Raw genomic sequence first — 15,253 nt, 5'->3', positions numbered from 1 at the left:
ACAAACTAAGGAGATTTTTTATAAACATTGGAATATTTTAACAGTTGATCCGGTTATCAAGGGGATTGTTGGTGAACAGCCATAGTTCCTTTTTAGAAATAAAAAGAATTTACATAGACTTTTATATTTTCTTAGTCGGGAACCTCCTCTTGGAAGTATTGATTATACTGGTACTAAACCAGTAATAGATGTAATTTTTGCTCTTATATTTCTGTTATTAACATGTTCATACATCCTATTACATCTAAAGTGTTTACTTTTAATATTAATGCAAACTGTGATACAGAACATGTAGTTTATCTTGCTACATGCCTATCCTGTCCTGCCTTCTATGTCGGTAAAACCGACAGGAGGCTTAAGGACAGAATAAGGGAGCATTTATACCAAATTCATATCAAATCTAATATTAATGCACTTTCAAAACATGCTTTAGAGAATAACGATACACATACATTTAGATTTTTAGTTATTTATGTTAATGTACCTAGCATGAGAGGCGGTGACCTTAGAAATCATACTGAACAAATAGAAACTAGTTGGATTATTAGGTTACAAGCACATTCTCATCCTGGCCTTAATGACAAAATTCCATTAAAACCAGCACTTAAGAATAGGAGAATCAGTTATAGATAACTTTATTAGAGTCCTCATTTTTATATAAAGTATTTATAAATATACAGTTCTTATGTATTTTGATGGTTTACTAAGCGCTTTGATTGATTTGCTATATTTAATGCTTTTATTCATATTTATAGTATATTTCTTTATGTAGTCAATTGATTGTTGATTATGCTTATTAACCAATTATGTTTAAATATATATAAGGTGTTTTCTGTAATTTTGTATTTTTAATGGTTTGAAAAAGCCGCTTGGCGAAAGCGCTTACCGGACATATGTTAATACAGGAATGTTTTACATCCAGTATTCAAGATGGTCTTGAGTTCTTAATTTAAAGGTGATATTATACATGGTCTGAAGAGACTTCTAGCAACCTGATAATACCTTAAAGGAAGGTTTTTTGAAACACAAGTTTGGAATATATATATTTCTTTGCCGAAGTATGAAAAGATTTTTTGTGTCCTCTTATGTGCTGTAATGTTACCATTGTTGTGGTAACTATCCTGAATGGACTTGTCTGAAGAGACTTGAACTATTATTACTATCCGAACTTGAATAGTGTTTCTTATATGAACTAAGTGCCTGTTTTTTGATCTTGAGCAAGTGTTTTATTTTATGTTTGTTTTTTTCATTTTTTCTGCTCAAGATCATTCATTTGTTTGTGGTATTGGTTTTTATTTGGGTTATATCTCTAATATGTTGAGTGAAGTATCAGAAGGGTTATACAGATGGGTATAAAGGGTTAAAAAGTTTAAGTATATACTGGTTATTTTTGCATATATTACCTTGGTGTATTATTTCTGTGATAATAGAAGAAGGTGTATTTTGACTGATTAGTTTAGCTAAGAATTTAGAGGGAAATTGTGCCCATTCTGAATAATTAGACAGGGTTTTGATTTCTTGAAAGGAAGATTTATCAGCATGTAGAGAATGAAGTTTCTCTTGTAAGTGAGCTATTTGTGTCTCTGTCTCATGTTTAAAGTTTGTTTGTAGTTCCAGTTCTAGTTTAGTGATTTTGTCTTTGATTGTCGATTCTTTAAGGAGAAATTTTTCTTTATAAAAAGAAGCTTTACTTATTGATGATACTCTAATCATGGCTTTTGTGGAGGCCCAGATGATATATAATGGGAGTGTGTTGGAGTTAAATGAGTGTAGAGAATGTTCCAAAAGCAAGTCTATTTCCTGTATTATGGCATTCCTCTTTAATAGATTAGGATTTAAAAAACAAAAATAACCTCTATTATTAATAAGAGATTTGGTAGACCAATCTATATTAAGAGAAATTTTACAGTGATCTGAAGGAAATCTGGGCTCATGATAGAAGGAATTATTAAATTTCAAAAAGGCATTTTCAAGGAATAAAGCAAATATTGTGGTAAAGTTATTATGTTCAATCTGTTCCGGTATGCCTCTGATGATGATGTTATTACGTCAAGATCTAGCTTCCAAGTCCAGAATTTTTTGTTGCATTTCTTGGAAAAGTTTTTTATTGCATTGACATCCTTTTGGATTTGTTCAATTTTAGTTTCATTGATAAAAATCTTTGCTTCACTTTTTTCAATTCTAGTAAGAATTTGGTTGATGGAGTCTCAATAAGTTTTTAGTTATTCAGAAAAACTCTGTATAGCCATTTGAATATTCTGATTTTAGGTCTTCAAGATTTGTAGATTCTGGCTTGTTTTCAGTAGTTGATCTGGTAATTTCCAGCTGTTTCCCTATCCCTGGTCTCTCAGTCAGAGTGTCTTTATCAGGAGAGGCAATTGTAGAAAACTTAGACTTGCTAGTTTGAGTATCCATATGATCAGGATCAGTTGACATCTTTGGTTTTCTTTTGATATTTTAGTGAAGTGAAGGCTAAGCCACAGAAGCAGACCGCATGGAAGGCACATGCAATGGAGTTCCAGAAACATCCACAGTAATCTTCCTTGATTAAGTTGATAAAAGTTATTTTCATGTATTACTCCGTAAAACATTTATTGTATTTTACTAGTCAGTAAAGATATTTTAAGAAAAGAAAGCACTCTCAACCCAAAATAGTTGGTATTTTTGTAGCATGTGGCTGAGCTATGGACTAACAGTGTCTATAGAGCAGCAGCCATCTTGATCTCCCCGGTCCTCAGCCATCATGTAAACACTCCTGTAAAACACCATCCATAGCTACACATAGTAACACTGTATCCAGTGCCTCTACTGCTAAGCTCTTAAGGCAAACCATCACACAGCCAAATTTCCTGGTCACTGCAGATTCTATAGTGAGGCATACCTATTTCCCCCTCACCAGACTGAGTAAGGACAGAGCTGCCTTTCCAGGGTTAGGATCAGTCAAGTCACACAGGCAGTCAGATCACTGAACCACAGGTACCAGTAAGACACCATCATAGTCCATGTGGGTATTAATGACCCAAGATGCAATTCCCTTGACCATATAAAATGAGACATGATTGGGCTTGCTGATTAAGTATCTCAGCAATTATGAATCTAGCACTGAGCAGTATACTACCTTCTCCATGGATGATGTCATTTTACCAAAAGAAAATGACTGATTTTAAGAACTGACTTAGCTTCTGGTGTCAATTCAGCCTGGGAAGACAAGGTTGACTGGCCACACTGCTTTGCTGGGGATGGCCTGGACTTCTGTCCTCTAGGCTTTTGGCCACATTTTTTTGCCAGGGATGGACTGCACTTCTCTCCGCTAGGCTTTTGGATATTGGAAAAGACCGTTTCCACACCTACAGTGCCTTTTTCAGGCAATGCCAAACTGAACCTGTGAAGGAATACCCGAAGGTGGTACTGCTCAATGCAATAAGTCTTAACAATTAACTCCACTCCCTGCAAGCCTTCCTCTCCCTGGAGAGTGTAGACAACTGTATAATAACAGAGACATGATTTAAAGTTGTGGAGACTACCCAGCAATGCATGGTTATAATGCCTTTCACACCTTTAGACCAACTAATACACAGGAGGGAACTAAAGATGGAGGAGTCTCAGTCTATATTAAAACTGACATCACATCCAGACTAGTTAAATTTACAGGTTATGACCCACTGGAACAAATACATGTGCAACTCACCATAAACATATCCTTGCAACCTATAGGTCCCCCTCTATGTTCCAGGAAACCCATACTACCTATCTTAATGTACTAGAGTCCCACACCATTCAACCTAATATGATATTCATGGGGGATCTCAACTACCCCTCTACAGACCAATTCTAATGCACAAGCTCAGTGATTCCTAAACTTTGTTAATGCCAACATCCTGGAACAGTTGCTCCATTTTCCTACCAGAGGTAAAAACATTCTTGACCTTGTACTCACGAACATGGAAGGCTGATATTCCTCACACAATATAACATCTGCACTCATCAGATCTAAACATAAGGCAGTATTGCTTGAAATAAAAATTCAATCTGGAGATCCAGTTAATCCAAAAACCTTTAGGAACTATTCCAAGGCTAATCTCTCTTTACTAAGTGACACCTTAGCTAAATTCCAAGCACCCCCAAAACCAGTGAGCCATTTACAAAATCCCTGTACAGCCATATTGATAGCTGCATAGAGCGAGTTATGCCCACTTACATTAAGAATAAGACAAACTCAAAAGGCAAACCATCCTGGTGGAATTACAGTATCAGTATTACAACAAAAAAAAATCTTGGCCAAGTGTTGAACAAAGTGGTCTACGCTCATGTGGAAGGACAGGATAGCCTATACCCTTCTGAGCTGGGAATTGCAGTTTGAAGGCTTATTGTGTCTGTTATTCTAAATGTGTCTTAGTTTTGTTTTAAGCAATGGTGACTTGGCATATTGCCCTGACTCTACAGCATCTCAGCCATGTCACCTGCCTAAATCTTCTTGGGTTCACCTACCTGTGTACCATCCCCAGCCTACACTAGTGATCATCATGACAAGTGCCCACTGGGCCTAACTACCCTCACCGGGATGGTAATGCCCATCCCTCCCTAATGTTCCCTTAGTCCAATGAGCCACTATTTGAACCCAGGTTGCCTCGATCGTAGTAGGGGCTTTACCTCTTTACATTAGTAGAGCGGCTTACTGATGAATACATTTAAAAAAATGTTTACCAAATTGCGTGCATAAGCTGTTTTTTACACAGCCATCACTTAGGGTGTAGAAATGTATTTCCTCTTAGATCTGATAAAATGGTTATTGCATATATGAGTTGCTGTAAATAAACTGTTAACTGTAAGTTACACCTGCAAATACTGAAAGAACAAAGAGGCTACATCATCGTCCATCATTACCAACCACTTTCTTCCCATTTTCTACACTTGGTTTGAGTGTTATGTCAACTGTCTTATTCTCTCGCAATTCAATGCCACTCTCCTACCTTCTTTGATACTGATGCCTGACTGTCACAGGTCACCTCTGACACGATTCATCCACTTCTTTGCTGGATGCCCTCATTTCCTCTTGCCTTAAACTATCAGTCCCAGATCTTTTCGCCAGATTGTCTTCTGCTTCTCTGCACATGTGCCCAAACCCCAGTAATCTGTTCTCTTTGACCAGGCACTTTACCTTCTGTACCATATAGTAGTACTGGTCTCACCACTGGTTTATACACCTTACTTTTCATTTTCTTTGACATTTGTCATACACTATATCCCTGAAACTTGTCAGTTGGTTGCAGCCCTTCTGATTCTAGCTTTAACCTCATCAAACTTCCCTTTTCCCCAACCACCCCTTCCAGATACCGGAAGCTATTAACCTGTTCCACTATTTTCCTTTCTATCTCAATTCTCAGCTTCTTCTGATTTCTCCCATATGCTGCCATTACAACTGTCTTATATGTACTCAGTTTCATCCCATGAGCCTTCAGTTTTTCATTCCATTCGCTTATCATTTGCCAAACTTCTTTTTTAGTGTCTACCATATCTCTCAAATATCCAGATTTTTGCATCATACCTGTTCCTCTAAAAATGTGTGGTTATCTGGCAAATCACTTAGGACTGTTATCACTAAATAATGACAGACATTTGAATTTCAGACCTCATATCCTTTAGAAAAATGAAAAGCATACTAGTCCACACAGACTACAACCATAAAGCTAGCAAACAAACTACAAAAATATATATGTAGACACAGAAAAAAATAGTACTTACTACTTTTTTCTGTGTCTACATATATATTTTTGTGGTGCGTTTGCAAGCTTTGTGGGTAGTGTCTCTGCAGACTAGCATACTTCTCAATTTTACTGGTTTGTCCATGCTTTAGAAAATGCATGCTAGTGCAATACCTGCTACTTCAGCAACTTTCTGGGTTTATATGGGCAATATTTAAAATGTGTCCCTATTTTTGGACCTTTGCTTCCCCATTATTTTTGTTAAGATTTCTTGCACTAAGAAAAGAATGGTGTCTACGTGTAATCCCACATTGTCTATATACAGCAACTTTCTTTATCTGTCCCTTCTGACCTGTTCACTGCTGAAGTCAATCACCAGTATGGACAGCAGTGGGATCAGAGCTAAACCCTGAAGCCACCTCTTGAACACTGTACTAGAGTCATTGGGTCCTTGTACATAGCCTGAACTAATTATACCAATGTTTCTGGGACTTTGCACCACTACAGTACTGCCCAAATCAGCTTTTTTGGGACCTTGTCATATGCTTTCTCCAAGTCTAGGAATGCCCAGTTGGTCTCTTTCCTCATCTCTAGCTTCTTCAAAACTATTTGTCTCACTGTAAACATTAGGTCAGTTTTGCTCCATCCTGATCTGAATCTGAACTGTTCATCTCCCATCTTTTCTACTACTATGAGTACTCATTTATCAATCACCTTCTCCAGAACTTTCATGAAGTGTAACAGAAGTTTGATTCTTCTGTACTGCCCAGTTGTGGACATCCCCTTTGTTCTTTTATGCTGGCACTAGTATGTTTATTCTAGTCAGCTAGGATGTACCTTTCTCTCCACACTGCTATGAGTACACTCAGGAGCCATTTCTCCTTTAACTTACCCTACATCTTTATCATATCTGCTGTGACCTCATCTGAGGCTGCTACCTTCCCTGACTTCATTTTCCTTAGTGCTGATCTGACTTCTTTTAGGGTGGAATTCTCCTCTTCTTTCATCATAGTCTGTGTCTGGAGCTATACAACTTCTGTGGGGTTTTCTTCATTCAGAAACAGCTAGGACATAATCCTTCCATCTGCCTTTGATGACCCGTGAACTGGTGAAGAGACTGTTGCTGGCATCTCTTATGAAGTGTGTCTGACTATTTTTCCTTGATCTTTCTGTCTCTGCCTTGTAACCTGATAGAGTTTATTTGTGCCATCTACTATTTGTGCCATCTACTAAGTCACTTTCCAGAAGCTGATAAAGTGTTGATGATGCCTTATTCTTTGCTATTACAGCTCCTCTCATAGCCTCATTGTTAAATGACCAGTATTCTTTCCTAGCCTGGTCCATCTTTTCTACTGCCACTTTTTCCTGTACTCCTTTTTTTGATGACTTCCTGGACTTCTGCATTCCACCATCAGCTTTCCTTATGTACCTTATTTCCATTTCTGGCTTAGCCACATATCAGTTATGAAGTCCTCACACATCCTGCTTTGAGGCATTGCCATTCTTCATGTCCACCTATTTCCTCCTCTTCTTGACATGCCAAAGCCCTGAGTAATTCCCACTGTTGTGCTTTCTCCCCAGTCAGCTTCCAGTTCTTTAGCCTAATCTCTGTTGACCTTAGAGCCTTCAATGACCACTGCTTGCAGCTGATTGTGGCAAGTGTTTTATGCTGTCGGCCAGCTGTTTCACAAGGCTTGATTTTTGCAACTGCTGATTCTATCCCAGTGCCCTTTCCTTAATAGGAGGAAGTCTCCCTGAGTTGTGTTTGTGATCTTGTGACTGTCTACCCTGAGGAATTATGTACTGGCCACCATCAAGACATTTACCTAACAGAAGTCTTGAATGTCTTCTGCTTCTTTATTCCTGTTGCCACACACATGTAGACCCAGACAATCCTCATATGTGGTCCTGCTTTACCTAGTAGGTCATCCAACTGCTGTCTAAATGCACTCTTTTCCTCACCATCACAAACCTGCTGGGGGACATAGGCTAAGATTATAAATAATGGCCTATCCTTACACTAGAGTCAGATTGCATGAGTCTGCCAGTAACTCTAATGGCACCCCTTACTGTCTTCTTAAGCCTCCTCCTCACCACATTTCCGACACCATTTCTACCCTTCTACTGAGTAGTAGACTCTGGCTCCCAAACCAAGTGGCTTTGCTGCACTGCCGTTCCATCTTTTCTCATGGATACACAGGATGTCCAGCCTCCTCCTTATCATCATGTCATCCACTTCCAAGCTCCATCCTGTCATTGAACTTACACTGAATGTAACAATTCTTAGTTCATGTTTGTCAGATTGATTGGTTTTATGTCCAACTTTTGCTCAATAGAGCTATCTCAGGTAACTAAAGCTGTGCAACTGGACACTGGGCAGCTAGTAGCTTATTGACCCAGTACTACTGGGCTTTATGGTGGGCACAGGTTGGCCAGCAGGGGCACATACACCCCTCACACCATAAGCATGGGTCCCTATCATATGTTGGAGCAGGCCAGATCATCAATCCACTTATCACCTACAAATACACATGCACATTTGGTGACATTAGTCAAAATGACTGTATCACCTAGAGACATATTTTACACTGTCAGGTGGCTAGTCCTGACACAGCACAGTCTATGATCCATGTTCTCCTATCCTGAGGATACTGCACACCACAGTTGATGCCCAAAGTGGTTGGTCTATACACTCTTCCCACTATAGGTACCAACCAGAGTCCGTTCTATTGCCCACAACTCCATTCTTGGATGAGTCTGAAGTGGAAACACTCAGCATATTTTTCGGAGATGAGAAAGACCCCACAGAGGCACAGGGGAAACATTCAAGGGTAAGACCCCCTCCCCAGGAAAAGGGAGGGACCTGCAAACATGAAAGGTATATATTTGGGAGGTAACAGTCAACCACTATGTTTAATGCAATTAAAAATGAGGTCAGTTTTATTTCTGAGTGGTGACACTGACAAATGGCATCTAGGGTCTAGGCAGGCACGTATAATTAAGCTGTGATACAGAATCTCATTGTGTGTGTGTGTGTGTGTGTGTGTGTGTGTGTGTGTGTGTGTGTGTGTGTGTGTGTGTGTGTGTGTGTGTGTGTCTGTGTGTGTGTGTGTGCTCATGTGTGCATGCGAGAGTTCAGGGAGGAAGGGTTATATTTTGACCAGCTCATAGGATGTCTGTGTTTCACCTTTGAATGTTCTAAAATGCTTTCTTAGCTGATTTTCATGAACAAACATATCCATTTATCATTGTGGCTAAAGGAACAACATACACAGTTTCCAGCAACATGTGTATTTCCTTTCCAAAAACAAAACATAAATGAAATATTACAGGTATAGGACTGCCAGGAGAGAATGTATGTATGTGCACAATGATATATACTTCCTATGTTATTAACAATCCAATAAAATAAAGTCTGAGAATGTTAGTGTGTATATGACATTATTAATTGCATACTCAAGATAATAATCATTTGCACTCATGCATATATATGTGTGTGTGTGTGTGTGTGTGTGTGTGTGTGTGTGTGTGTGTGTATAAATGCAAGCATGCATATATGTGTAAAAGTGGTTGGATGTGTTTGTGAGTTTTGCTTTGCTTGAGCAGTTTTCTGTCAGTAGCCCCTTATTTTGAAGTGCACCCTGGTGCTCTTATCAGGGGAACTACAGCTGCCACCATATTAGTTAAGTACCACAGCCAAGCTCTTATAGGTCCATATATCCATAAGTGTGTACTAGGCTAATGGCCCTGGAGCCTTTACAAGCATAGCCCATAGGATTACCCTGTTATCATGACACCCAACCTTAGTTCCCAGTGCCTACCTGTCGAGTAGAGCCACTGGAGTGATCCCGGGGTGAATTTTCTATTTCCCATCCACTCATCAAGATTTCTCTTGAAGAGGGCCAGTGAGGTGCTCTGTTTGACATATATGTGAAGTCTATTCCATAGCAAGGGCAGTCTCTGGGTTTTGAACCTGTCCCTCCCGCTTGTTCTATTTCTTGTGGTAATGAGGTTGAGGTCTCTGAAGCGTGTGGTATGGAGGGATTGGGATTTCTTTAGATGTAGCATTTCTAACAGAGCTGGGTCAGACATGGCTTTGTAAGTCAAGCAGAGATCGTCTCTAAGTCGGCAATATGAGACAGAGAATAGTTAGAGTTTTTTGAGTCTGTCCATATAGGACAAGTATTTAAGGCCTAGGATCCTCTTTGTGAGGTGCTTTTGTGGCCTCTCCAGTTAATGCAGGTGTCTAGTGAGGTACATGCCAAATGAGGCACTGTACTCAATGATTGGCCAAATGAGGGAAGAGTAGTGGGAGACAATGACCTCTTTCTTCCTGGATGCAAAACAGTTAGTAATGAGATGTGCCACATAGAAGGACTTTCTGACCACAGTGGCAATGTGGTGGTCAAAAGAAAAATTGCTGTCAACCAGTGTTCCCAGATCTCTTATAATGCCTTCTGTGTTCAGTGGACTACCATCAATGTGGTAATTCATGGGAACTGTTTTTTTTTCCCCAAAGAGGATGATGACACATTTTTTGGCATTGAGCTTAAGGCCATGGTTCTGACATCAGTCGTTGGTCTCAGTGAGGTCTTTCTGTAGGATGTCAACATCACTTGGAGAGTTAATAATGGCTCACAACTTGCAATCATCTGTGAACTTCATCAGCCAGAGTCCCTTCGTGTTGGCCTGGACTTCTGAGAAGTAGATACCAAACAGGAGAGGACCCAGGACTGATCCCTGTGGGACTCCACGCTTGACAAGTCGGCAGTCTGACTAAGAGTCAGCTACTTTCACACTGTGGGTCAGTTTGCAACCCACCTAGTGATATAGGGGTTGATGCCTTGCTTAGTGAGTTTTTCTATGATTCCTGAGTGGGTAATGGTATCAAAGGCCTTAGCCAGATCAAAGTAAGCTGTATGAACCACCTTGTCTTCATCCACAGCTCTGGTGACTGACTCAAAGAAGTCAACCAAGTTGAGCAGGCATGATCTACCCTTCACAAAACCAAACTGTGTGGGATCCAGAGTTTGGAGATTCTCTATATCCTTGTTTATTAGGTCCATGATGATGCATTCCATAGCTTTGCATATCAGACTTATCAGGCTAATGGGGCGATAGTTCCCAGGGTCTGCAGTCGCTCCTCCTTTGTGGAGAGGGATGACTGTAGCAGTGCGCCATTCGGTAGGGACAAAGCCTGAGGTGAGGCTGTGATTGAACAGGGCACACAGGTGAGGTGCTAGTTCACTCTGTAGTTCATGTAGAACACAGCGAGGGATATTGACAGGTGCCATAGAAGCTGTATTTTTGGCCTTGGACAGTGCTGTTTTAACCTGTGCAGCAGTAATACTAGGTGCCTGGCATTCTACTGGTATTATGATTGGTCCTTTCGGGGGGGGGTAAAGTTGGCACTGAATCTGTCAGCCAGTATATTGGCAATATCTGGTAGCTCAGTATAGGCGGTACCACTGTGCAGCATCTCAGAGCAAATCTAGGTATTGTCGTGGAGATTCTTTACATAACTATAGAAGGCCTTGTGGTTGTCTTTACTATCTGCTACAATTCTGTTTTCATAGCTAGCTTTAGAGGATTTGATGAGGGATCTCAACTTTTTGTTATGTCATGTAAAAAAAACTGATAAACCACTGTCACCACGGTCTCTGCTAACAGCACACTACAATAAGGCAGTAAGCATACTGACACATTAATATATCTGCATTTGTTTAGCCTGTGCACAGGTATAACTATGCCCTATAGCTGAAACAGAATTTTAATAATGCCTAACATGGGAGTTAAATGCAGTCTAACATTTCCGCATAAAGCATACAATATAAAACATACTGATATCCCAAATCATTCTTTAAAAATCTATAAATATATTGCCAAGGAAAATCACTTCCATGCCTTCAGGCACATCAAAGATAAAAGTTAAATAAATATGTGTTTTCTTCTACCATTATACTCTTACAAACATTAAGTGCTGTTTCATATGTGTGCATTCCCACGATACATCAGAATATAAGCATACTGCTATGAAAAGCACCTACAAGAGCAAGAAAAAAAGAAAGACATTTGCACTATTAAAATAATCTGCAGTGTCTAACTAATATGTAATTATACTCTGGTGTCTCTTACTGTACGCATAATCAGCACCTTATTTGTTTATTAGGATTAAGCTTATTTGGTGTTTGTTTTCCTATCACCTTGTAGTGCTTCTGTACCTTTGTACAGAAAGAGGAAACCCAAAACATGTTTTATGGTCTGCACAAAAATAACTTGCGATTATAAAATATTATCTTTTTAAACCTGAATCAGTATTACTCAGTGCCATGTCATGTAAACACTCATCAAAATAGAGTAGCAAATGTTACCAGTAAAAACACTTGGACGTTTATGCTTACGAACATATGCCACTTAAATTACTTTTCATACTAACAGTTACTGCCGTAAACATTTTCAGATGTAAGTGAAAGGAAGAAAAATTGTTTTTCGGATCCTGAAGTCGGACATAAGAATCAAAAGTTACTCATGGAAAAATGTAAGTAGCCATTTCCTTAAACATTTAAAATCCAAAGTAATCGTACTGTTTCCACAATCTTTATCTACACTGGGTCAGAATCAGGTCACAGAAAATCCAGAACAAGCAAACAGGATGAAATCAGACTAGAGTTACAAATATTTTTTTTGTACAACTACAGACCAGTTCAAAAAGGTCAATACAAGAGGCATGATGTGACACAGAGACTGTTTCACCACCTCTAATCTGTCTGGAGTGAGTGGCTTTGTGTATCCTGTTGCACAGCAAGACAACAAAGAAAAAAAACTTTCTGCGCCCTCCTACAACACTAGGCTGTAAAAATCAAATAGATGTTTCATCTCCTGGGACTAATCCCACTTTTTATATGGCACATTTGCTGAAAAGAAATCATTATTCTCCCATTCATTATCAATACGGACACTATAATCTGAACTGACAGACTTGGCAGAGCAGAGGGATTTTTCAATAACAATTGCATTCCAGGATCACAGTGGGATCAAACCTTAGGAAGCAGCAGGTGCGACTTCACTGCTAAATCAAACTCATTTCAAGGGGGAAAGAACATTAAAACATTTGTGCTTCAACTTTTATACGGCAAGAAATGTTACCAATGCAACAGGCAGCTTCTGTACTTCAGCAAAAGTTAAAAAGGCAGTCTAATTACAATGCTTCACTTAAGACAAGTGAAATAAAAATTGCTCTAAATCAGAAAACATTTGACACAGTGCAAAGAAATATTGCCTTCTTTCTATCAGCAGAAAAGTAACAAAACAAAATGTGGCTAAGCACCACAGACTTACTTTTCTGCCCCAGATGATGACCGGCATCCTATCTGGTTCTAGTAATATTTATCCTGCTCCAGTTTATCCAGACAACAGTGTGTGTACACAAGGCAATGCAGTTTCTGCCTCTTCTCAGCATATGTTTGAAGGAAGATTTGTTCTTGGCTGGTGAGGCCCCAGCCTGTTTGTAAAGGGTTTATCAGAGTTGAAAACCTGCTGCCTCTCTCATGACACACACAATTAGATGTGTGTGTGTGTGTGTGTGTGTGTGTGTGTGTGTGTGTGTGTGTGTGTGTGTGTGCACGTGAAGGATGAGGAGGCTCTTTTCTGCACTCTGCAGATTGGAAGATTACTGTACCCACACCCACCCATCTCACAACAAAAGCAACACAATCTACTTAAACGTGCTGTAACTTCCAGACATACATGTTTAATAATTACTAATCCAGTGCCCAGACATCAAATGAAAAGCTCCTACATATCTCCTCAAAACAGAGGACAAGTCCTATTAATTCTGTAGCCTTCTGGAACATGCCAATTTCAAAACAGTAAAAACATCTGACAGAAATGTGAAAGTACCGACTGGATTATTAGTCAGAAGTACAAAGTGTGGTTTTGTCTAAGTTTATATGTCGTTTGCATCTTAGAAGAATATCTTGGAAGCCAACTTTTACAGAAAAATGTAATGCAGGTTACATACTATTCATAAGAGGTGAAAAGCAGGGGATCTGCACTGCTCAGGGCATTAATATAAGGAAATACTGTAAATTCATAATAATGTGTGCAAAAGGTAGTATATACATTATGTGCTGTATGACAGCTACTGTGCTGAAAGGATGTGGTGTGCAATAGACTAAACTACTAGAAAATGTTTATGTGGGGTGAGTTTTGGTATTGTAGCATAGTGGGCAGGGTTAAAGTGTGGTACTGGTAGGAAGAAGAGAGCTATGTTACTGGGGCACTATACAGTGGATAGACCTGTTCTACTGAGATGTGTACAGGAGAGAGATGTTTACAGGACAACTGTGCTACACGGACATGCTGTGAAAGAAGAATGTACTACTGTGATGCAACATGTCAGCAGCTGTCCTACAGAGATATGATTAGCAGCTGGATGTGTGCTATTGCCAGTTAATATGTAGCATGACACACAAAGACCTGTATTACTCAGCATATGGCATGCAAAGAAGCCGCAGTAGCATAATATAATGTCATACAACATATATTACTTTAATGTTATGTAAAGCAGACTCTGCTCATATAACATGGTAGACTTCTCAATTGTCCCTATTTTGGAGGAATGTTCCTAGTTTCAGGCCTGATTTAGTCCCTGCACATGATGTAACTATTTCTGTAGGTGTGTCAGCATTTTCAAACTTGATTTACCCCTTCACACTATTTTCCGAATCCTCATCGTGTGATTTTTGAAGCTGTCTAGTACACAGAAACCCACCCTACATGACCAAAATACTGATGACAACAGTAATTTAAAGGAGGAGTTTACACATTTTGCATCTCCCCTTTTTTTATGAGCAAAAACAAATGACCTTGTATGGTAGAATTTTGCAATATGGTTCCTTAACATCAACAGATTTTATACTGCCTCATTGACAATGTGCTTATACTTTTCCATCATTTTAGTCACTTTGATTTAAACCATGTTTCCGAGTAGTATCCCACAATCCTACAGGAAGTGGGAAAACTTTGGCATCCCAAAATCCTACAGGATGTGGGAAAACGTCCGTGTCCTCCAGTCTTACAGGAAGTGGGAAAATGTATGTGCTATTTGATATTCACATTTTCTGCTAATTAGATGTCCATTTTTTCACTGGATGTACCTACTTTACAAGGACTTTGTTCCTTTTTTTCAGTGTCAGCAATTTGAGATGTATGCATGGTATATACATAATTGTGCTGGTCAGACGTAGCACTTACAGGAGATGTAATAGTCTGATATAGAATGCACTAAGCTATACTACTGGAATAAAGTGTGTAAGGGAAATATGCTACTGGGTCTTTCTATGTAGGGTAAGTGTGAGTTGTACTATTGGGATGTAGAGTGCTAGGGAATTCTGGTGCTGTGATTTGGTATAAAGGAAAGCTATACTACTGAGATTTAGTAAGCAGGAGCACTGTACTGATGGGACTTTCTGCTTAGGTGAGCTGGACTACTAGGATTTGGTACACAAGGGAGTTGTACTGCTTGTATTTTATATGTAGGGGAGTTGCAC

At 39.3% G+C, this 15,253-nt stretch overlaps 1 protein-coding gene across 3 annotated transcripts in view; it reads right to left on the bottom strand.

Moving 5' to 3' along the window:
• Window positions 1-13,262, bottom strand: part of ANK1 (ankyrin 1) — a 1,899,552-nt gene extending 1,886,290 nt beyond the window's left edge. For 2 of the 3 annotated variants that reach the window (XM_044082990.1, XM_044082992.1), the window contains exon 1: window positions 13,041-13,261. In XM_044082990.1, the coding sequence (XP_043938925.1) occupies window positions 13,041-13,067 (27 nt within the window). In that variant the 5' untranslated portion in view covers window positions 13,068-13,261. Of the gene's footprint in view, window positions 1-13,040 lie in introns of all 3 variants that reach the window. The other variant, XM_044082993.1, reaches the window with a different exon arrangement.
• Between the last annotated feature and the right edge of the window lie 1,991 nt (window positions 13,263-15,253).

This window comes from Protopterus annectens, chromosome 9.part0 (genome assembly GCF_019279795.1).
Source record: "Protopterus annectens isolate FY-2018-M chromosome 9.part0, PAN1.0, whole genome shotgun sequence".
Taxonomy (NCBI): domain Eukaryota; kingdom Metazoa; phylum Chordata; order Ceratodontiformes; family Protopteridae; genus Protopterus; species Protopterus annectens.
The sequence above is the reverse complement of the archived record's forward strand: the minus strand, read 5'-3'. Positions and strand labels throughout refer to the sequence as shown.